At 35.5% G+C, this 21,300-nt stretch overlaps 1 protein-coding gene across 3 annotated transcripts in view; it reads left to right on the plus strand.

Moving 5' to 3' along the window:
* The window catches only part of Dis3l2 (Dis3 like 3'-5' exoribonuclease 2), a 592,606-nt gene that overhangs the window by 281,464 nt on the left and 289,842 nt on the right, over positions 1–21,300 (plus strand). For all 3 annotated transcript variants that reach the window (XM_090392002.1, XM_090392000.1, XM_090392001.1), the window contains exon 10: positions 19,656–19,743. In XM_090392002.1, coding sequence (XP_090248128.1) covers positions 19,656–19,743 — 88 coding nt within the window. The remainder of the gene's footprint in view (positions 1–19,655; positions 19,744–21,300) is intronic.

Below are 21,300 nucleotides of genomic sequence, written 5' to 3' on the forward strand. Positions count from 1 at the left end.
CAGGACTTCTGACCTAATGTCCAATCCTCACCTTCTCGCGGTGCACCCTGTTGGGCATCTACTTGGATACTGAACGGACGAGGATGGGCTGGCAATTTGGGATTTAGCCGACCAAATTGTATTCTTATTGGTTAAACCAAAATATAGAATGATGGTACAACATGACAAAATTTCATGCTGGCTGGGGCTTCGTCTGGTTAAACAAGGCCCCCGTTGTTTTCGCCAGGGAACCAGGGCGAACAGCGAAAAGTCAGCTACTGGAACAAATCTGAAAATAAACCCCAACTCAACATCACCAGAGTTAAAGATCGGTACTATCAACGTAAGAAGCCTGAAGGGCAAAGAAATGGAGCTAGCTGAGGAATTAGATAAGTACCAGATCGACATAATAGGGGTGACTGAAACAAAAAAGACCAAAACTGGTGAGATCTTGCTGAGCAATAAATACAATATGTTATATTCAGGCAATGACAATCAAGGAAAAGAAGGAGTAGCCATAGTATTCAACACAAAATACAAGGCTAATCTTCTTGAATGGCAGTCAGTTTCAAGTAGAGTAATGTGGGCAAATATGAGAATGGGGAACTGGACAATAAAACTTATTTGTGCCTATGGTCCCACAGAAGGTTCTACTAAGCTAGAAGTGGAGGAATTTTTTGAGGCTTTAGAAAAAGCAACTGACACAATGAAAAATGAAAAGTTGGTCCTTGTTGGGGATCTAAATAGCAGAGTAGGAAATGATTTTGAGACATACAAAAATATTTTGGGAAAATTTGGAGAAAAGAACAAAGCTAATAATAATGCTAAATATCTGTTGGATTTCTGCTCAGGACATGGACTGGCTATTACTAACACCATGTTCCAACATAAAAATGTGCACAAATTCACATGGAGAGAAGAGGCTAGGAATAAGAAAAGTCTCATTGACTATGTTATTGTTGATAGTGATGTTTTCTCCCTGGTGCAGGACACCAGAGTGTACAGAGGATTTGAAATTGGAAGTGATCACTATTTAGTCTTGAGCAGGATAAAATTGAATTTCATATCGAAAAGAATAACATGTAAGAAAGTTTTAAAGCGAATAAAAGTTGAGCAGCTCTCAGATGTGAGCTGTAGACTAAAATACACAAAGATTATTGAAGGAAAAATGAAAGAGTTTGAGAACAGGAATCAAACCTTGGAGATTCAATGCAAACTCTGAAGAAAACATTGATTGATTCTGCCAGATAGGCATGTGGTGAGTTGTTTGTAAGGATAAAAAAATCAGAACTCCCTGGTGGACACAGGATGTTAAAGAGGCAGTGAAGGAAAAGAAGAAAGCATTCCAAAAGTTCCTGTCAAATAAGTCAGCTTGTGCTCTTAGAGAATATAGAGACAAATGCAAGAATACTAAACACTGTGTAAAACTAGCTAAACAAAAGTCATGGGTGGACTTTGGGAAGAATATAGAAAATAAATATCAAGAAGGTGGCAAAATATTCTTGAGGTTGTTGAAGAAGCTTAAGAATGGAGGAAAGAGTGCTATAAAAGGAATTAGAGATGATAAAGGTGACATGAAAACGTTAGAAAAAGATATCCTTGAAGTATGGAATAATTACTTTGAAAAACTGCTGAATGAAACAAGCAGTGATGACAGCACAGTGGTAAAAAACACTGACAAGGCATGCAGTCAGGAATACATATCCATAATTGAAGTAGAAAAAGCCATCAAAGGCTTGAAATGTGGAAAGGCAGCAGGAGTAGATGATTTTCGACCAGAAATGCTGAAGTATGGTGGTATAAGAGTCTTACAGTGGCTGCACTGTAAGACTCTTATACCACCATACTTCAGCATTTCTGGTCGCGAAATAAAACTGCATGTGAGAATTACAGAGGTATTTTCCTACTGAGTGTTCCTGGCAAGATCTATGCAAGTATACTTGAGAAACTGTTGAGAAGAATTGTGGAAGAAAAGCTTGGTGAAGAACAAGCTGGATTCAGGCCAAATAGAGGCTGTCAGGATCAGATCTTCACTTTACGACAAATAGTCGAGAAAGCATGCGAATATAACAAAGATCTGTATTTAAGTTTAGTCGATCTGGAAAAGGCATATGACAAGGTGCCAAGAGAGAAGCTATTCAATACGCTGCAGTTATATGGTGTCAATGGGACATTATATCAAGCAATACTTAGTCTTTATTTGAGTTGTAAGTCAGCAGTTAGAATTGAAGGAAGTACAGGAAGATGGTTTAATGTTAAATCTAGTCTGAGACAAGGATGTACATTATCCCCTCTGTTATTCATTATCTATATGGATCACATTATGAAGGAAAGTGGTATTAAACATGATATCAAAATTGGAGATGTTAATGTCAGCTCTTTGCTTTATGCGGATGATGTTATACTTCTAAATAAATCCGCTACAAGTCTGCAAGATTCTCTGACTAAATTGAATAGCTCTTGTAATAGATATGGTATGAAGGTCAGCAATAAAAAGACAAAGATAATAAAAGTAGGCAGAATCATTGAAAATGTCAACTGTGTTGTGAATGGAGAACCTGTGGAACAAGTAAAACATTTCAGCTACTTAGGCACGATTTTTACTGAAGATGGTAAATTAAATATAGAAATAGACAACAGAATCAGCAAAGCTGGTATGGTGGGAAGTCAATTGAATAAATTCATATGGAATAAGAGAGAAATTAGTCGGAACACTAAATTAGCTGCATACAAGACAGTGTTCAAACCAGATTTAACTTATGGATCTGAGAGCTGGGTCAGAAGTAAAACACTTGACCAAAGACTAGAGACTTCAGATATGAGAGTCCTGAGAAAGATTATAGGCGTGAACAGATGGCATCAATGGCAGTATCATATTAAAAACGAGGATATTAGGAAAGAACTTGACATTGTCAGCATCCAGGAATGCGTTAGCAGAGCTAATCTCAGGTGGTATGGTCACTTAAACAGAATGGGCGAGGAAAGATTAGCAAAACAAGTGTTCTCTGCTGGGTTGGCAGGAAAACGACCGAGAGGAAGACCAAGATATAGGTGGATTGATACGGTACAAAGTGCTTTAGACGATAGAAATATAAGATCTGATAATATTGGAGTGTTGACAAGTAACAGACTGTTTTGGAGGAAAATTGTAGATAGGAAATTAATAATGATGTAATTTTTTTCATGTAGTACTATCATATCCTGTACACCCCTTTAGGGTACATGGCAGGAATTTGATTATGATGATGATGAAGTATTTAACATCCAGGTTGGAAACATTTATGGTTTCGAAACAAAAGCAATTTGCCTAGTTTAAATTTGAGTCAGCAGAGGTTTATTGCTTGGCATCAGTACATTTTTTGAACAAACTGTCATCCTTCTTGTTTGCACTCAAGGATAAACTACATAATCCTTTGTTACATCTTGGCATCCATCAACTGTATGTTTGTATTTTTCTAATTTAACTGGACTAGTAATAACTTCATGCTTCAGTCTAACAAGTTCCATCTTTGCAAAGCATGAAGGTGTTGCTAGTCAGTGGATTCTCTGTAAGAATGCATACTTTTATGTGGAAGTATCATTAAATTTGAATGACTGGTCAGAGACAGGTGTAAAGTAGAGGCATCCAAATCTTAGTAGGAACAACTACCTTAATCAAAGTAGGAGTGTTTTTTTTCAGTATTTTCCACAAGTAATCAGAACTCTGGGAAGTACATGTATAATCATCATTTAAATATATATTTATTTAAATGCATTTTGTGTGTTACTTCTCTCACACACACTCCAAGTGGTTAAACTCTTAAATTTAAAATAAAAAGAAAACACTAACTCAACTCCAAATTAACCCTGTATGCAGGTTCGTATCCCAGAATATCTTGTAATTATAGAATAACACGTATGCCACAGTAAATAACTTATTTGTTATGTAAATATTTCATCTTATTGTTAAAATGATTGTTTTATTGTTATATCGATGTTTTTATATTTATATTCTGCTTTATTCTTAATTTCTATATCTATGCTTTTTATACTTAATTGTTTCCTCTTCAGATACTGGCAAATTTATATTTGGCTGCACCAGCCAGTATCCTATAGCAGAAAAGATCCTTACTCGGAGACAATACTAGATTCTTAGTTTTCTTACCCAATATCTTACTTACTACCGTATAGATCTAGATTATTGCAGTCTTAACCTAAATCTATTATTATATTCACTCTCTAAATCCTTCCCGCCAAAATAGTTTCTATTTTTATAAGTGGTAAGTTGGAATCGTAATCAGGCATGACTCAGGTTCAGGAAAATATGACATGTTTATTGGAATATCTAAAACACAATACAAAATTCATACACTCAATTATGCTCAATACTAAATAAAACTCGAACTAAGAGATTAACACATTCGAACTAATTAAAACTTATAAGGCAAGCTAAACACAGTAATTACACATTGGGATATAAAGTAAATGATGTTAAGTTAAGCATATTCCTTTCAGTATTATTACTCATAAGAACAAAACTAACAACCATTCAAATGTTACTTAGATACTAAGTTCTACTTTTCTTATCGCATCAAGTTAATCCTATCACATACAAAATTACAAAAAGATCTCTTCTAAACAATTCTTCTTATTCACAAATGAGGTTAACTTTCTGATTAGAGACTGTTCACAGAGTTCCTTACTATAAAGTTCTTAATTTCACAATCATAAACGATCTTCTTTCTTCTAATAAACATTCACACAAAATTAGAGCAATAGCAACTTACCGACTTTTTTTTTGCGTCGTTCTGCACCACGTGTTCGTCTGGATATTTCATCTATTTTGGCTGTCTATACACCAACGTAGGGGTTATGCTATCTTCATTCTTTCTGCCGGAAACGGACTCAAAAATCTTTGCGTTTCAGGAACAACTCGATGGGGCTTTTCAGCGACGGCTTGATTCTGCTAGGACTGGAAATTTTACCTACAGCTTTGCATAGAATCCAGCTTCATTTCTTTACGAACGCTCGCTGCCCGACATCACAGACTTCACCACCCCTTATGCGAAACTGCCCGCCAACTTCCGAACCACCCAACAGGAAAAATGATACGACAAGAGATCAAGAAAAAGCCCCGTGTTCCAGGCTCAACCCACTTTTATACTCCTATAGAGCACCCCCTTTTTGCATACGATCCTTACTAATTTCACCCTTTGGCTTATCCTTCATTACTATGACGCTGATATACTCGGATTCATGGAATACATGGTTACGTGATTTTCCGAATAAGCTATACCTGCCAGCGTTAAGCTGTACGCGTGTAGTTTTAGGCCTTCCAGGAATTAATACTTAACAGCTTTATGATGACTCACAATAGATTTTACATAGATTAAGCAAGGCTTAACTTTAATTCACATTATCCCTCGTTTTTAAGACATACAAAATGAAATCTCAAATTACTCACAATAGCTTAAATATTAAGGTGCTTAAATAAAGAAGACAAATTTTTACATAAAGTGAGGAAGTTTTACTTTTAATTACAACTGATGTGCAGGTATTTCTCTATGTTTGCAATTTTTATATGTTATACACTAAATGAATGATTTCTTTCCAAGATTCCTTCATTTAGGATCTAACATTATGTATCATAAAACATCATCAGTAATCGAACAATAGGAATTGAATTCAAAAAACAGTGGTGCGCATCTTGAAAAATTTTCAAGGACGCACTGGAGGTCCTACATGGATGCCCAAGTGGATAATGAATCATGTTGACTGGAATGCTTTTCCCCATCTCGCAAAATGTAATGCTGAAGCACTGAGTCAAACACTTATCAATGAAGGTGAAGCATATAACATTTTATTTCAGGCAGCCATAATTCCAAAAACATCATCTTGATTCCTACTCTGTCCAAAGCCTTGATGGAACCCGGAGTGCCAACCAGCCAAAATGGTCAAGACAGAGCATGGGGTATATTTTGTAGATACCCTACCACAGTGTTTCTCAACCTGTGGTCCGTGACGATGGGACAGATGGTCCGCAGGGAGACTTAAATTAATTAAATAATTTTTTTTTAATTATCAAACAAAAATTAAAATTAAATAAGTAAGTAAAAATTATTGAAATCAAATGGAGACAAAAAAAAAACCAACAAATAGCGTCAGAATGTTCCAAGACGGAAGCAATAAAATTATGTTGTTGTTTACTTCACCCCTCTTTTATCATTCGTCATTCTGCCGCTGAATGACGAATAATAAAAGAGGGGTGAAGTGAACATCAATATAGTATTATTACTTCTGCCTCCCCTTGCAGTTTATTGATTTTTATTATTGAAGGTTTCCCTCCTTCACCCAAGGCTCAGTATATCTTCAGAAGTGCTAAATGATACATGGACAAAGCGTGTCATGAGTTAACCCCAGTATTTATATATTTATATATTTTTCGGACACGTTTTTTAATAATGGAAAAGTGGCTTAGAACTAGGACTTTAAAAAGAAGAGCAAATGAAACAGGTAATGCTAACCCTAATTGTGATACAAGTGTTGTAACAGCGAGTAAATCTGTTACTATTCAAGTAGAAGAAACAAGCAGTTCAAAGAAGAAATACAGTAGGAAATATAACAGTTCATATTTGGCATTCGGGTTTACTTGGTGTGGAGATGAAAGTGAACAAAAACCTCAATGTGTTTTGTATTATGAAGTGTTGCCGAATGAGTGCATGAAACTTGCAAAACTCTGACATTTAGAAACTAAACATTGTGATGTGAAAAATAAGCCAATTGAATCTTTTCAGCGATGCTTAGGGACATTAAATCATGGGAAAGATATAGTTTCATACATGGGTTCCATTAATAGCAAGGCAATGGAAGCATCCTATCTCTTAAGTTTTGCCATAGCAAAAACAGGGAAACCTCATTCTATCAGGGAAAATTTGCTACTTCCAGCTATAAAAGATGTGGTAAAAACTATGTTTACCAACAAGTTACTAAAAGATGTTGATCTGATTCCTCTTTTAAATGACAACACTGTCAGTCACAGAATTAATATGGCAGGTGACGTAGAAGCTCAGTTAATCGAAAGAGTTAAGAAGAGCTCTTATTATGCATTACAAATAGACAAGACTCCTGATGTTACAAATGATGTGCAGTTAATATGCTATGTAAGATATGCGCATGATAACGACATTCATGATATTCTGTATCGTAGAACTTTGCCATCCCGAACAACTGGAGAAGAAATATTTCACACTCTCAATGCTGTATAACTGAGAGGAGACCTCCACATAACCTTTAAAGGAATGCAGAGAACCGACCAGGGCTTCTGACCTAATGTCCAATCCTCACCTTCTCGAGGTGCACCCTGTTGGGTATCTACTTGGATACTGAACGAACGAGGATGGGCTGGCAATTTGGGATTTAGCCGACCAAATTGTATTCCTATTGGTTAAACCAAAATAAAAAATGATGGTACAACATGACAAAATTTCATGCCGGCTTGGGTGTTGCCTGGTTAAACAAGGCCCCCATTGTTTTCACCAGGGAACCAGGGCGAACAGCAAAAAGTCAGCTACTGGAAAAAATCTGAAAACAAACCCCAACTAAACATCACCAGAGTTAAAGATCAGTACTATCAACATAAGAAGCCTGAATGGCAAAGAAATGGAGCTAGCTGAGGAATTAGATAAGTACCAGATCAACATAATAGAGGTGACTGAAACAAAAAATACAAAAACTGGTGAGATCTTTCTGAGCAATAAATACAAAATGTTGTATTCAGGCAATGACAATTAAGGAAAAGAAGGAGTAGCCATGGTATACAACACTAAATAAAAGGCTAATCTTCCTGAATGGCAGTCTCAAGTAGAGTGATGTGGGCAAATATGAGAATGGGGAAACTGGACAAATATTTGTGCCTGTGGTCCCACAGAAGGTTCTACTAGTGGAGGAATTTTTTGAGGCTTTAGGGAAGGCAACTAACACAATGAAAAAGGAAAAGTTGGTCCTTGTTCGGCTTAAATTCAAAGGCTTAAAATGTGGAAAGGCAGCAGGAGTAGATGATATTCAACCAGAAATGCTGAAGTATGGTGCTATAGAAGTCTTATAGTCGCTGCACTGCATAGTTCAGAAAGCCTGGACAGAGGGACGAATTCCCGATGATTGGAGTAGAGTTCTCATAGCACCCATTGTTGGATTCTAATTATGTAGAAAATAGAATAAATGTTATTTGATTCAGAATCCAACATAAATTTCCATCACAAAGGCTGCGTTTGTAAATATTATTTAATGTAAATAACGTAAATTATAATTTGATATCATATAACTACCTTAATTATATCAAATATTTAATTATTTAATCAAAGAAATGTGTTAATGGTAAATAGATTCTGTATTAAATATTATTAAGCTATTTTATTTATTGTTATGTCAATATTATAAAAACTTATATTTGTAATATTAACTACGCATTTATTGAAAAGCAAATATTCTAATTATTCCTATTTGTGTATAAAGCTTAACGGTATGTAATGACTCAATGTAGTAGTATAGCCTTGTCTAACATTGCCGAGAATGTTTATGTTTGTCTGTTGTCATGGAGACGCGTGAAATAAACGAGCGTGAGTGGAACAGAGCATGGGCTAAAGAGAGAATAAAAAAAAATATATGTATAAAGTAAGGAGTTGGGACGGAAACTTGGAAGTGAAAGGAAGCAGGGTGATAAAATAAAGAAGTAGAAGTAAATAAAATGTTCGAATTTTATAGTTAGCTGAAAGTGAAATCAGCAGTAATAATAGAAGGGAAATTAAAGCTACAAACGGACAAAATAAAAAGCTGAACGTTCAAGGAAGAATTCTGAATAAACCCAGCTGGTCTAGTATTGCAGCTTATTTCCGATTTGCCTTAAAGAGAACCTCACAGTGTTTTAATTAATTTATGAGTGGTAATAAGGATGGTTGAAGTGCCCTGTAATTGATGTCTAGAATTCTGAAGTGTAATTGATAATGCTTTAAGTATAACTGCGGAGAAGTTTTGTAGATGTGTTTTTTATTCTTTAAGTGTGATAAATAAATTCCAGAAGTTTGCTCACAACTAAATAGATGTTCTAGGAACCATTTCCGGTAAGGTCTATCATAGTGTATTATTAACTTTAACTGTGGAAACCCTTCGTGATTGAGAGTTGGAGATAAGAATTGTTTGAAAGATATTTTCAGCTATTAGATCCTGTAATATTTTGAACTTATAGCATGACTGAAAAATGTGTGAAAACTAATTAGATTGGATGTTCAGGTATATTCATTTAAGTGTAAAGACTTTATAACCCAGAAGTTAAGAAGGTGTATGTGCAAACTTGGAAGATTGTGCTAATGTAATTGACTTGACTTAATGTTTGACTTATTTCTATTGTTTAAAATTATCAGTAAAATTTATGTAAGTGTTATATGACCTATATTAAATGCTTTATTTGTTAACCTAACTGTTGTATTTGCCTGAAATTCTTTTTACTGCACCGTTCACAAAAATTCGAATCTAGCGGGAATCCCAAAGAGAGAAAATAAATACTTCGGCCTGAATGAATGAGAAGACTGCTTACTAACTTTGAATTGATCCTACTATTTCATATAGACTTATCTAAGGATAGAGTGGCGCAGTATAATAGAAATTTCTCTACCCTTAGATTAGTAATCAATTTACAATTAGTTTTCTTTTATTTTATGAAAGTGACTTTTAACAAGATGGTGGATTCGAACATCAAGAGAACAACCTCACGACAAAATGGCGCAGTCGACAGGATGTGATTTAATTGGTAGAAAGTAATTTAACAGCTGTAAATTAACAGATTTAATTTAACTTGGTAATAATAATTGTGGAATTGCTCCCTGAAAATTTAGAAAGTAAATTGAATAAATCACAATGAACTGGTTGTAATCAGAAATCAGGCAAAGATAAAATTTTTTTTTGAAATTAAAGGATTATATTATTTAAATTAATACTCCATTTATCACAATGGCTGTTACTTCAAATTCAGAGATGGAAGACGGTGAATTTTTTAGAAGTGTGAATCCCCAACAAGTAGTCCCCCAATTTTCAGGAGAAGACTCTGATGATGTGTTATCCTTTTTTACTTATATTGAGAAACTCAGAGAAACAGCAGGTTGGACAGACTTCCAGTTGTTGATATTACTTAGAAACAAACTAATTGGTAAAGCTAAGACATATTTTTTTTCATCTCCTATACTTAAAGAAACATTTGAATACAAGAAGTTTAAAGAAGTCTTGCTATCTCAATTTCGTAAACGGAGGAGTGTTGGACCAAATTTGTGGAAGCTACAGAGGATTATACAGAAGGACAAAGAATGTGTTGGTGATTTCTACAATCGGTTACTAACTCTCTCTGAAAGTTTAAATGTATCCAATGACGACAAACCTCATTTGGATTGGGCAGTTTATCAACAATTTAGACAAGGTGTCAAACAAGAACTGAGGGAGACAGCCTGTAAGAAGAAGATAACCTCACTAGAGGAATGCCTTGTAGCTGTCAAGGAAAAGGAACAGATGATTGGAGACCTTTGTCCCTCACCCAATATAGGATCACATTATGAAGGAAAGTGGTATGAAACATGATATCAAAATTAGAGATGTTAATGTCAGCTCTTTGCTTTATGCAGACGATGTTATACATCTAAATGAATCTGCTACAAGTCTGCAAGATTCTCTGACTAAATTGAATAACTGTTGTAATAGATATGGTATGAAGGTCCAGCAATAAAAAGACAAAGACAATGAAAATAGGCAGAATCATTGAAAATGTCAACTGTGTTGTGAATGGAGAACCTGTGGAACAAGTAAAACATTTCAGCTACTTAGGCACGATTTTTAGTGGAGATGGTAAATTCAATGTAGAAATAGACAACAGAATCGGCAAAGTGGGTATAGTGGGAAGTCAATTGAATAAATTCATATGGAATAAGAGAGAAATTAGTCGGAACACTAAATTAGCTATATACAAGACAGTGTTGAAACCAGTTTTAACTTATGGATCTGAGTGCTGGGTCAGAAGTAAAACACTTGATCAAAGACTAGAGACCGCAGATATGAGCGTCCTGAGAAAGATTATAGGCTTGAACAGATGGCATCAATGGCAATATCATATTAAAAACGAGGATATTGGGAAAGAACTTGACATTGTCAGCATCCAGGAATGTGTTAGCAGAGCTAATCTCAGGTGGTATGGTCACTTAAACAGAATGGGTGAAGAAAGATTAGCAAAACAAGTGTTCTCTGCCAGGTTGGCAGGAAAATGACCCAGAAGAAGAGCGAGATATAGATGAATTGATACAGTAAAAAGTGTGCCTTAGACGATAGAAATATAAGATCTGATAATGTTGGAGTCTTGACAAGTAACAGACTGATTTGGAGGAAAATTGTAGATAGGAAGTTAGTAATGATGTAATTTTTTCATGTAGTACTATCATATCCTGTACACCCCTTGAGGGTACTTGGCAAGGATTTGAGGATGATGATGTTGATGATGAATAATTACATAATACACAAAGGGATCCAGTGGAAAAAATGTATAGGCTTCTGTTTGATGGAGCATGCACCCTTATAGGCAACCATAGTGGGGGTTGTTTCTATGGTCAAGGAAGTAGCTCCGGATATGAATTGGTACATTGTTTCATACATAGGGAAGCATCATCCTCCAAAGGAATGCCACCAGAATTTAAAACTGTGCTATACACGCTGTAAAGCTAGTTAATTTTATTAATGCTCGACTGTTAAATAACAGGTTATTTTCAGTACTCTGTGATGAAATGGGCAATGAATATATACAACTTTTGCTTCATTCCGAAAGTCGCTGGCTTTCCAGGGGCAAAGTACTAACAAAGTTATTTCAATTAAGGCACAAATTTTTTATTATTTGTAAATTGAACGTAATTCTGATTTTGCATCACTCCTTGTTGACGAACCATTATTATCAACACTATTCTATCTTTCATACATTTTTTCGAAATTAAATGAACTAAATCTCTTCCTTCAGGGAAATTCTTTAGCTGTTCTTCATGCCTACTACAAAATAAAGGCACTCAAGGAAAAACTGGTTTTATATATTGAAGGAAGTACAGGAAGATGGTTTAATGTTAAATCTGGTGTGAGAGAAGGATGTACATTATCCCCTCTGTTATTCATTATCTGTATGGATCACATTATGAAGGAAAGTGGTATTAAACATGATATCAAAATTAGGGATGTTAATGTCAGCTCTTTGCTTTATGCGGATGATGTTATACTTCTAAATGAATCCGCTACAAGTCTGCAAGATTCTCTGACTAAATTGAATAGCTGTTGTGATAGATATGGTATGAAGGTCAGCAATAAAAAGACAAAGACAATGAAAATAGGCAGAATCATTGAAAATGTCAACTGTGTTGTGAATGGAGAACCTGTGGAACAAGTAAAACATTTCAGCTACTTAGGCACGATTTTTACTGAAGATGGTAAATTAAATATAGAAATAGACAACAGAATCAGCAAAGCTGGTATGGTGGGAAGTCAATTGAATAAATTCATATGGAATAAGAGAGAAATTAGTCGGAACACTAAATTAGCTGTATACAAGACAGTGTTCAAACCAGATTTAACTTATGGATCTGAGAGCTGGGTCAGAAGTAAAACACTTGACCAAAGACTAGAGACTTCAGATATGAGAGTCCTGAGAAAGATTATAGGCGTGAACAGATGGCATCAATGGCAGTATCATATTAAAAACGAGGATGTTAGGAAAGAACTTGATATTGTCAGCATCCAGAAATGCGTTAGCAGAGCTAATCTCATCTGGTATGGTCACCTAAACAGAATGGGCGAGGAAAGATTAGCAAAACAAGTGTTCTCCGCCAGGTTGGCAGCAAAACGACCCAGAGCAAGACCAAGATATAGGTGGATTGATACGGTACAAAGTGCCTTAGACAATAAAAATATAAGATCTGATAATGTTGGAGTCTTGACAAGTAACAGACAGATTTGGAGGAAAATTGTAGATAGGAAGTTAGTAATGATATAATTTTTTCATGTAGTACTATCATATCCTGTACACCCCTTGTGGGTACATGGCAGGAATTTGATGATGATGATGAGAATTGTTTTATGCATTTTACTGGTCCTTGGGCTAAGAAAGATTGAGAAACGCTGCCCTACCACATCAGATCCAATAGGTTTTAAGCATCCTCTGGCCAGAGTGACTTTAACTTCAGAGTCAGAAACCGTCTTGGATACAATTTTTGTCATCGATTAATTAAACAACCAGTGCAAAATTTGTATGGGATAAAATCTGGAAAATTAAAGGCTGATAAAGAACACAGTTTATGTACCATGGTACATAATGGATATGTTGTTTCTGAAATTCTAAAGCTATTGCACATACATTGAGGAAATTTTTGCTAGAATCTCAGCAACAGTGTTATATCCTCATGAATTTTTAATATTGAAAGTTCAATAAAAGAAACAGTGGCTAAACATTTCTACCAGTAGGCTATAGTTATACAATCAGCCATTCATTGAGGAGAAACTAGAAAAGCTCATTTATTCTCACAGTGTATTAGGGCCTAGTTATATCCATTATGAGATGATAAAACTTCATCTGTGGTCTCCTTCTCCTACTGTACAACAGAATACTTACAGAAGAATAGTTTTGAGATTCTTGGCATAAGTTTTGCCATTTCAAAACTACGAAAGAATCCAAGTGAAATGAACAGTTACCAACCTATTGTTCTGTCTTTGTAAGATATTAGAGAAAATGGTTAATTCCAGACCTCTAGTGTTTAGAAAGCAACAATCTTTATCTCCAGTATATAATTCGGCTTTTGTAGCCATTGTTCAACTTGCGACTATTGGTCCATTTAGAAACTTGTATAAGAGATGCATTCCTGAAATAAGAACATCTAGTTTCAGTATTCTTTTTGACAATAGCAAAAAGCTCCAGCCTGGAGATATGGCATATTAAAAGATCTCTATAACCCAGTTCTCAAAAACTTTCTGTTAGCCAAGTGGTTTAACTCAGAGTGGGAAGTACATTGTCTTGGCCATATCAAGAACAGGATGTTCTCCAAGGTTCTGTTTTAAGTGTGACACTTTTTTTGCTATCAAAGTTAACTCAGTCACTAAACAGCTTCCTCCTCTGTAGGCTTGATGACTTCTGTCACGCTTGCTTGTAACATGATAGTAATTGAAAGACAACTTTAACAAGCAATCAATCGTGTCTTTTCTTTATTATTACTCTTATTGTACCTCCATGGAGTCTGAAAACTCATCATCGAAGACTCAGACTGTCATACAATCGATCATACCTCTTTTTGAACCCATTAAGACAAAGCGCTCACGACTGACTCTGGCAACCCATTCCACTCATTCACAACTCTCCAAGCAAAACATGTAGTTCTTACACCCCTACTAACCACACCTTTATTTAACTTCCACGGATGACCTCTTGTTCTGACCTCTCCAGCCAAGTGCTGAAACATTTCCCCTGCATATATCCTATAAAACCCTTGAAGTAACGTAAATGTTTCTATCATATCCCCTCTTTTGCCTATCAACCAACTTCTGCAGTGCACACACACTCTCAGTCTCTTCTCATAGGGAAATGCTCCACAGACCACTCAGCACCTTGGCTGCTTACCTCTGAATCCTCTCCACAACTTCCTCATCCCCAAGAAAGCCAGTAGACCAGACCTGAGGACAGTAATTGAGATGTTGATATAACAGGGCCTTATAAAGAGGAGCAACAACTTATTTCTACTTGTTAGTGTGTTCTTCAGTAGCCAAGTAATCTTATAAGGCATCTTAGTAATACGTTCTCTAAACTTCAACTCTCTATCTACCACCACTCCTAAATCCCTAACTTTATCTATTTCCTGGAGTGTAGTTCCATCAGTGTGGAGCAGAGCTTGTAGTTTCTTTATCCCAGAATGCATAACCTTACATTTTTCCACACTGAACTGATACCCATTATCTTTTGCTCATACTGACAGCCACTGGTGGTTGGGTGTGCAACTCACACTACAAAATTCACATCAGTTTGACTATATGATTGCATTTTTATCAATGTATGAATGTTATAGCGCATCAGTGCTCATCTTAATTGGTCCGATGCAATTGATTGTAAGATCATTTTTAATACTTTAATTTATCAATTAATTGTAACCAAATCTGCATGGAGTGGAAGACAATGTGTTTGAAGATATATTGAAAAACAGTAATGAAGGAGAATGCTATATTTGGTTGGTATATTTAAATTACTCAAAGGGATAATTTGGGAGAGGAGAATGAGCCTTACCTCCTTTGACTACAACTACAATCAGCCTAAGCTCTGGCAGAAAACAGGACATTCAGTACATCATCAACACTGTTTCCCCATTTTAAATATGGGCAAATAAAAGTTATAAATTAATTATAGAAAATTATATATTAGAAACTTGTCTATGTCAGTGACCTAAACACATCAATTCACACTTCATGAACACAAATCAGATGAAACTCAGAAAGCAAAAACATCAAATCATGACAAATGACAACGTTCAATTGGATTGGTTGACACAATAACCAATCATAGCCACTGATTTCTGAATGCTATTATCTCAGCATGCACCCTGCCTAACCTCCTGGGTGGTTTAAAGCCACTTAAAAGCTAAGAATTTGACCTGCTGCGCCATCTATACATCTGTTCAGTGGTCTCAGAGGTGTCCGTATTTGTGACCAGACACCTAGGCTATTAATGTAAATGTGATGCAATGTTTATGCATCCTCTTCATGAAGCATTAGCATATTGTGTTTAATTTTGGGAATCATGCAAAGCCAGAAAACAATTAGAGGAGTATTTAACAGGAATCGATGCAAAAATCTAATATCGGTGATATTGCTATTCCGTTGGTGTGCATCGCACACCTAGCACACCCTGAATATATGACCCTGCTGGCAACCTATTTAAATCATCCTGCAAGCTCTCCACACCTTGATTCACTATTGCTCTACCTAATTTGCATCATCAGCAAACAACTGAATATTTTCTTTCAGGTTATTTCCTATATCATTTATGTACATATTAAACAGTAGTGGTCTTAGCATTGAACCTTGTGGCACATCACTAGTCACCAGCTTTTGTGTGGATTCTGCTCCTCCGTATATCATTTCTGATATCTTTACCCATTTGTTCTAATTTGCATAACAACGTTCCATGTGATATTTGGTCAGATGCTTTTGCAAAATCCAGCAGAATCATCGTGTAGCCTTTATCGAACTCAGCTATCACTCTATTAAAAAAGAAAAAAATACTGATCAGTCTATAATTTGCTGCATTCTTAGAACATCTGTTATGCAAGGGAATTTATTTTTCCCTCTTTTCACTCCCTTGGAACTCTACAACTCTACCAGAGTTGCCAAATTAAAGTCTAGTCAGAGACCTTGCCAGTTCCCCTGCTCATTCTCATAAAATGCATGCTGATATCACATCTAATTCCACAGCTGTATATTGAGATTCTGCAATATCCTAAGAACCTCCAATTCATCCACCTCCATTCCATATACGTCTCTGTCACAACATTAACCCTCACTTGTATGATATTACTCTTTCAAAGTGATCACTCAACAACTGAACTATTTTATCTTCTTCTTCTGTCACCTTGTTGCCATCAGCACTAATTAAGGTTATTTTTCCATAGCTATTCTTCTCCTTCTTACTTGCCACATAGCCAAAGAACTCTATGGGATTTCCTTTTACCTGCTCGGCTAGTTTCTTCTTGCAATCTGATTGTCTTCCTTACTATACTATTTACCTTTTTCGCCTGACCATTCCACTATTCATGAGTTTGCCTGTCATTTTTGTCCTTCTCTATCCTCCACAGTATATTCTTTTTATTGCAGCTCATGCTTAATGATATTACTCATCCATGTAACTCATACCTGATTAATCTATTTAGTTTTATGACATGGCACAACTTCGAGTTTCCTACTAAGCTTATCGTAATCATCTGCCTTGTAGTTCCACATATACCCCTTCTTGACAGAATATTCCTCATTTTTTACATTCTCCCAATTCAAGTCCTCATGGTCACTTTCCCAATCAGAGGCAACGTGTGACCACCTTAGTTATGAATAGCTGTTTGGATCCTATTACGAAGTCCAGTAGTCTTGCATCTCAAGTCTATTCCATCACATGCTTCCTCAATTAATTATCTCTCGGTAGGTGTATAATTCCATTTCATTCCTGCCATGTGATCTTTCTTCCTTCCAGTCTATATCTATATAGTTGAAGTCCCTCCATAATAATCACTCGACCTGTACTCATTGTACTAATTTGGTGATGCATGTCTTCCAGATCATCTGTGGAACCCCCTGGCCTATAGCAGCAGGCAGTTGTATATTTTGTCTTATTGGCCTTGATCTCACACCAGACTGCTTCAAATGAACTACCACCTTCCTGCCTATCTCCTATTCTTTTTTGCTGCAATTCATCTATTTTTATCTTCCCTGAAAATACTAAAACCTTGAAAAGCTTAAATGCTTAAAACTAAAAGCTTAAAAGAAAGGACTAAAACCTTGACATTCTATCCCTATAACTACATGATCCGCTTTTAGCCAAGTCTCATTAATGCCTGTAACTTTTGGTAAGGTTGCACTACTAACCAATGCCAAAAACTCCCCCCTCTTCTTCCTAATACTTCTGGCATTAGTATATAGAAACTGCAGCATCTCTTTAGGCCCCCCCAACCACCTTTACAACATGAATTGAACTGATTCAAAATTTTTGGTTGGGAGATTTAATTTCACACTTGTTAGTCCTCACACTCACCTGCCTCATGGGTCGATTCACACACACACACACACACACACACACACACACACACACACACACACACACACACACACACACACACACACACACACACACACACACACACACACACACACACACACACACACAACCACCCTAATTACCAAAGCTTACACTTCTGCATGCTTGATAAACAAATCACTCTCTCTAGATGCCTAACACCAAAATCATTTAGATGCATTCCATCAGCATCATACAAATCCTTTTTTCTGTCAAACACAGGCCACAGTGCCACAAAATCTTCATCATTCCATCTGCATGCATAACCTGTGTATTGATTTGTTTGCTGTCAGTGTCCCTCAGTTCACCTCTATTATAGTGTAGCAAGAGACTTACAATCTTTACCTTCTTGCTCTTCCTTTTGCTTTGTCCAACATAGAACTCATATCATTAGTGCCAACCAAGAAAATTAATTCTTTTGCCTTACCTTTTTGCATCCAGATGGCTTGACTAATACCATTAATTTTCTCATGGAAATTCAAAAATTTCCATGAGAAATTCAGGACATTCAAAAAGTGTAACAACACCAGAAATCATTGATCAAGTGCATTGTGAGTCAAAGTGCATGAAATTGCTGAAACTATAGGCATTTCAAAAGAACATGTAGGATATATTTTGCATGAAGAATTGCAAATGAAAAAAATTTGCGCAAGATGGGTGCTGCACTTGCTCACAGCAGATCAAAAATGCACTTGCATGAATATCTCTGAACAGTGCTTGGAGCATTTTAATAAGAATAAAACGGATTTTCTTCATCGATTTATTACTGTGGTTGAGACTTTGATTCACCATTACACACCAGAATCCAAACAGCAATCAAAACAGTGGACAGAAGCCGGTTGTTCAGCGCCAAAGAAGACAAAGTCGGTTCCATCAGCAAGAAAGGTCATGGCATCGGCATTTTGTTTATTAATTATCTTGAAAAGAGCAAAACAATAACTGAGGAATATTATTCTGATATTTTAACCAGACTAGACAAAAAAATTTGTGAGAAAAGACCCGGTTTTCAGGGAAAAAAAATTTTGTTTCATCAGGACAATGCATCTGCCCACAAAGGTATTTTGGCAATGGGAAAATTAAGGGATCTGCACTACGAATTGCTGGAACATCCACCCTATTCCCCAGGTTTGGCTCCCTCTGACTTCTATCTCTTCCCAAAACTAAACTCTTCCTCACTGGTCAGCATTTTTCTTCAAATCAAGAGGTGATTGCAGCTGTAGAGGGGTATTTTGCAGATCTTACTGAGAACCACTACAGGGATGGGATAATGGCTTTGAGGTATCGCTGGAATAAATGTATTAGTCTTAAGGGAGATTATGTTGAAAAATAAAAATAATTTTGAAATTATATATTCGTTTTTTCATTGTTAGGCTGAGAACTTTTCAGACTACCCTCATACATATTGTACACGTGTGTGTGTGTGGATTAGAAGCTATGGTAGGAGTGTGTGTGTGTGTGTGTGGATGTCTTGAAGATGCCCTCTCCAAAGGTGGAAGATTAGGTGGGCTGTGGCCTTGAGGTTTTGTTCTCTGACCTGTTTGAGACAATTTACATTTTTTTTTAAAGTCTTTGTGACAAATTATTTTTGCTACAAAGTTTATTGAAACTAAACTATTCTCACTAGAGGGAGAATTTTTTTTTTTTTTTTTTTTTTTGTTTAACAGAACAAAATTTTTGAATTGCATTACTGTAACTTTATTACTTCATCATTATAATGGTATATATTTTGAAATGTTTGTATATGTTATATTGCAAATGAGATTAAGGCATCTTTTATTTATAATAGCTTTGAACTTGTAACTTTTTCTTCTTTCAGGTTTCTGCATGAATCCTAAACATTATGAAACTACTCTTTTCTTGGCACGTATCACTGATTGGGATTGGGATTCTAAATTTGCAAAAGGGTAAAATCAACTGTATATTTAATTTTTAGTCCAGCTACTTGATTGTTTAATCTATACTTTATTTTTTATATTTTTATTTCTTTATGTTATCTTTATCGCCATTGCCATGATCATGATGAAAGTTTTTCAAGCCAGAGAGAGCTCATCATTCTTCTTTCACTCCTACAGAAGTGTAATAAATTTGGAGTATTACTTTAATTTAAAGGAATTTTAGTAGATTGTAGTCGAAACAAGAAAATAAAAACTGTAGCAGAACTTTCGTTAGTAATTGAATTAAAATATTTGAAATGCTGTTATTGCTTATAGACAGCAAACTATATCATATGCCACATTCAAGTTTAACACGTTTGCTGACAACTACGAGTATACTCATGGTTGGTATTTGAGCTTCACAAGCCAACTACGAATATACTCATATGTCGATTACCGCTGGCAACGAGATTACTCATACTGACCTTGAAGAAGTTCAAGTGCTTGGCGTGTTGAGCGTAGCAGCAAAAGTGTGTATACTCGTAGTTGGTATATGAGACTCACAATCCAACCATGAATATACTCGTATGTTGATTACCGCTGGCAACGAGATTACTTGTACTGACCTTGAAGATGGGAAATTGCTTGGTGTGCGGTGACAAACTATGCCCGAGGAGCGTGGCAGCGAACGTGTTAAACATATGAAAATTGATTATGTTATTATTCAACAATATAGCTGAATAATAATTCTGTGTTATTCTTCATCATTTAATAACACTACTTGATATGATGATGATTATATCTACAAAATTAAAGGATAGATATGAAGGTTCTTCACCATTCCAACAACAAATTTATTAGAGCATATAAGTAGCGGAAATCTTAAGGTTCTTAAAAAACATATTCATCTTGTCCAGTTTGGTTAAATCAGTGAGACATGAAAATTGAAGTAAAAAATTCCTTGGATGAAAATTAAATTTATTCCCTGTTCTTGGATCAAGAACAAGGAATAAATTTAATAAATTGTTTTTGTTAAAAAAATTTTTTAACAAAAACAAAGTGTGTTAGAATCATTGCTATATCATTTAAAATGTAAAGGCTATAACACAAGTTTTATAGCCATCACATTTTGTAAAAATTGACAAGTTGAAAAGTTGTCAAAGTTTATCTGTATGGTTCATTATTACATAATGGCATTATTTGCACTGTACTTGCTTTTATTACTTTGGATGCGAAATAGTATACTAAAATTAGAAAATTGACTCTTCATTATTGCTGTACATGTGTAAAGTTAATTTACTCGTTTATACAGGAAAAGTTGGTCTACAACTCTCTCTCTCTCTCTTTTTTTTTTTTTTTTTTTTTTTTTTTTTTTTTTTGCAGGGATAGGGGGCCAATATTTTGGAGAGAACCAAAGACTACATAACAGATTAGTACTTTTGTTTAAATGTATCTGAATTTTTTTTATGAAAAACTTCAGACATTCTACCCAAATAAAATCTGCTAAAAAAACCAATAGCTCTTTTGCTATTCCATCACCATAATACTAACATATGAACCTTCTGCTTGTGGTGGAGATAGAAAGTC

This window comes from Typopeltis vanoorti, chromosome 4, assembly GCF_054136105.1.
Source record: "Typopeltis vanoorti isolate ZY-2024b chromosome 4, IOZ_Tvanoo_1.0, whole genome shotgun sequence".
Classification (NCBI taxonomy): Eukaryota; Metazoa; Arthropoda; class Arachnida; order Uropygi; family Thelyphonidae; genus Typopeltis; species Typopeltis vanoorti.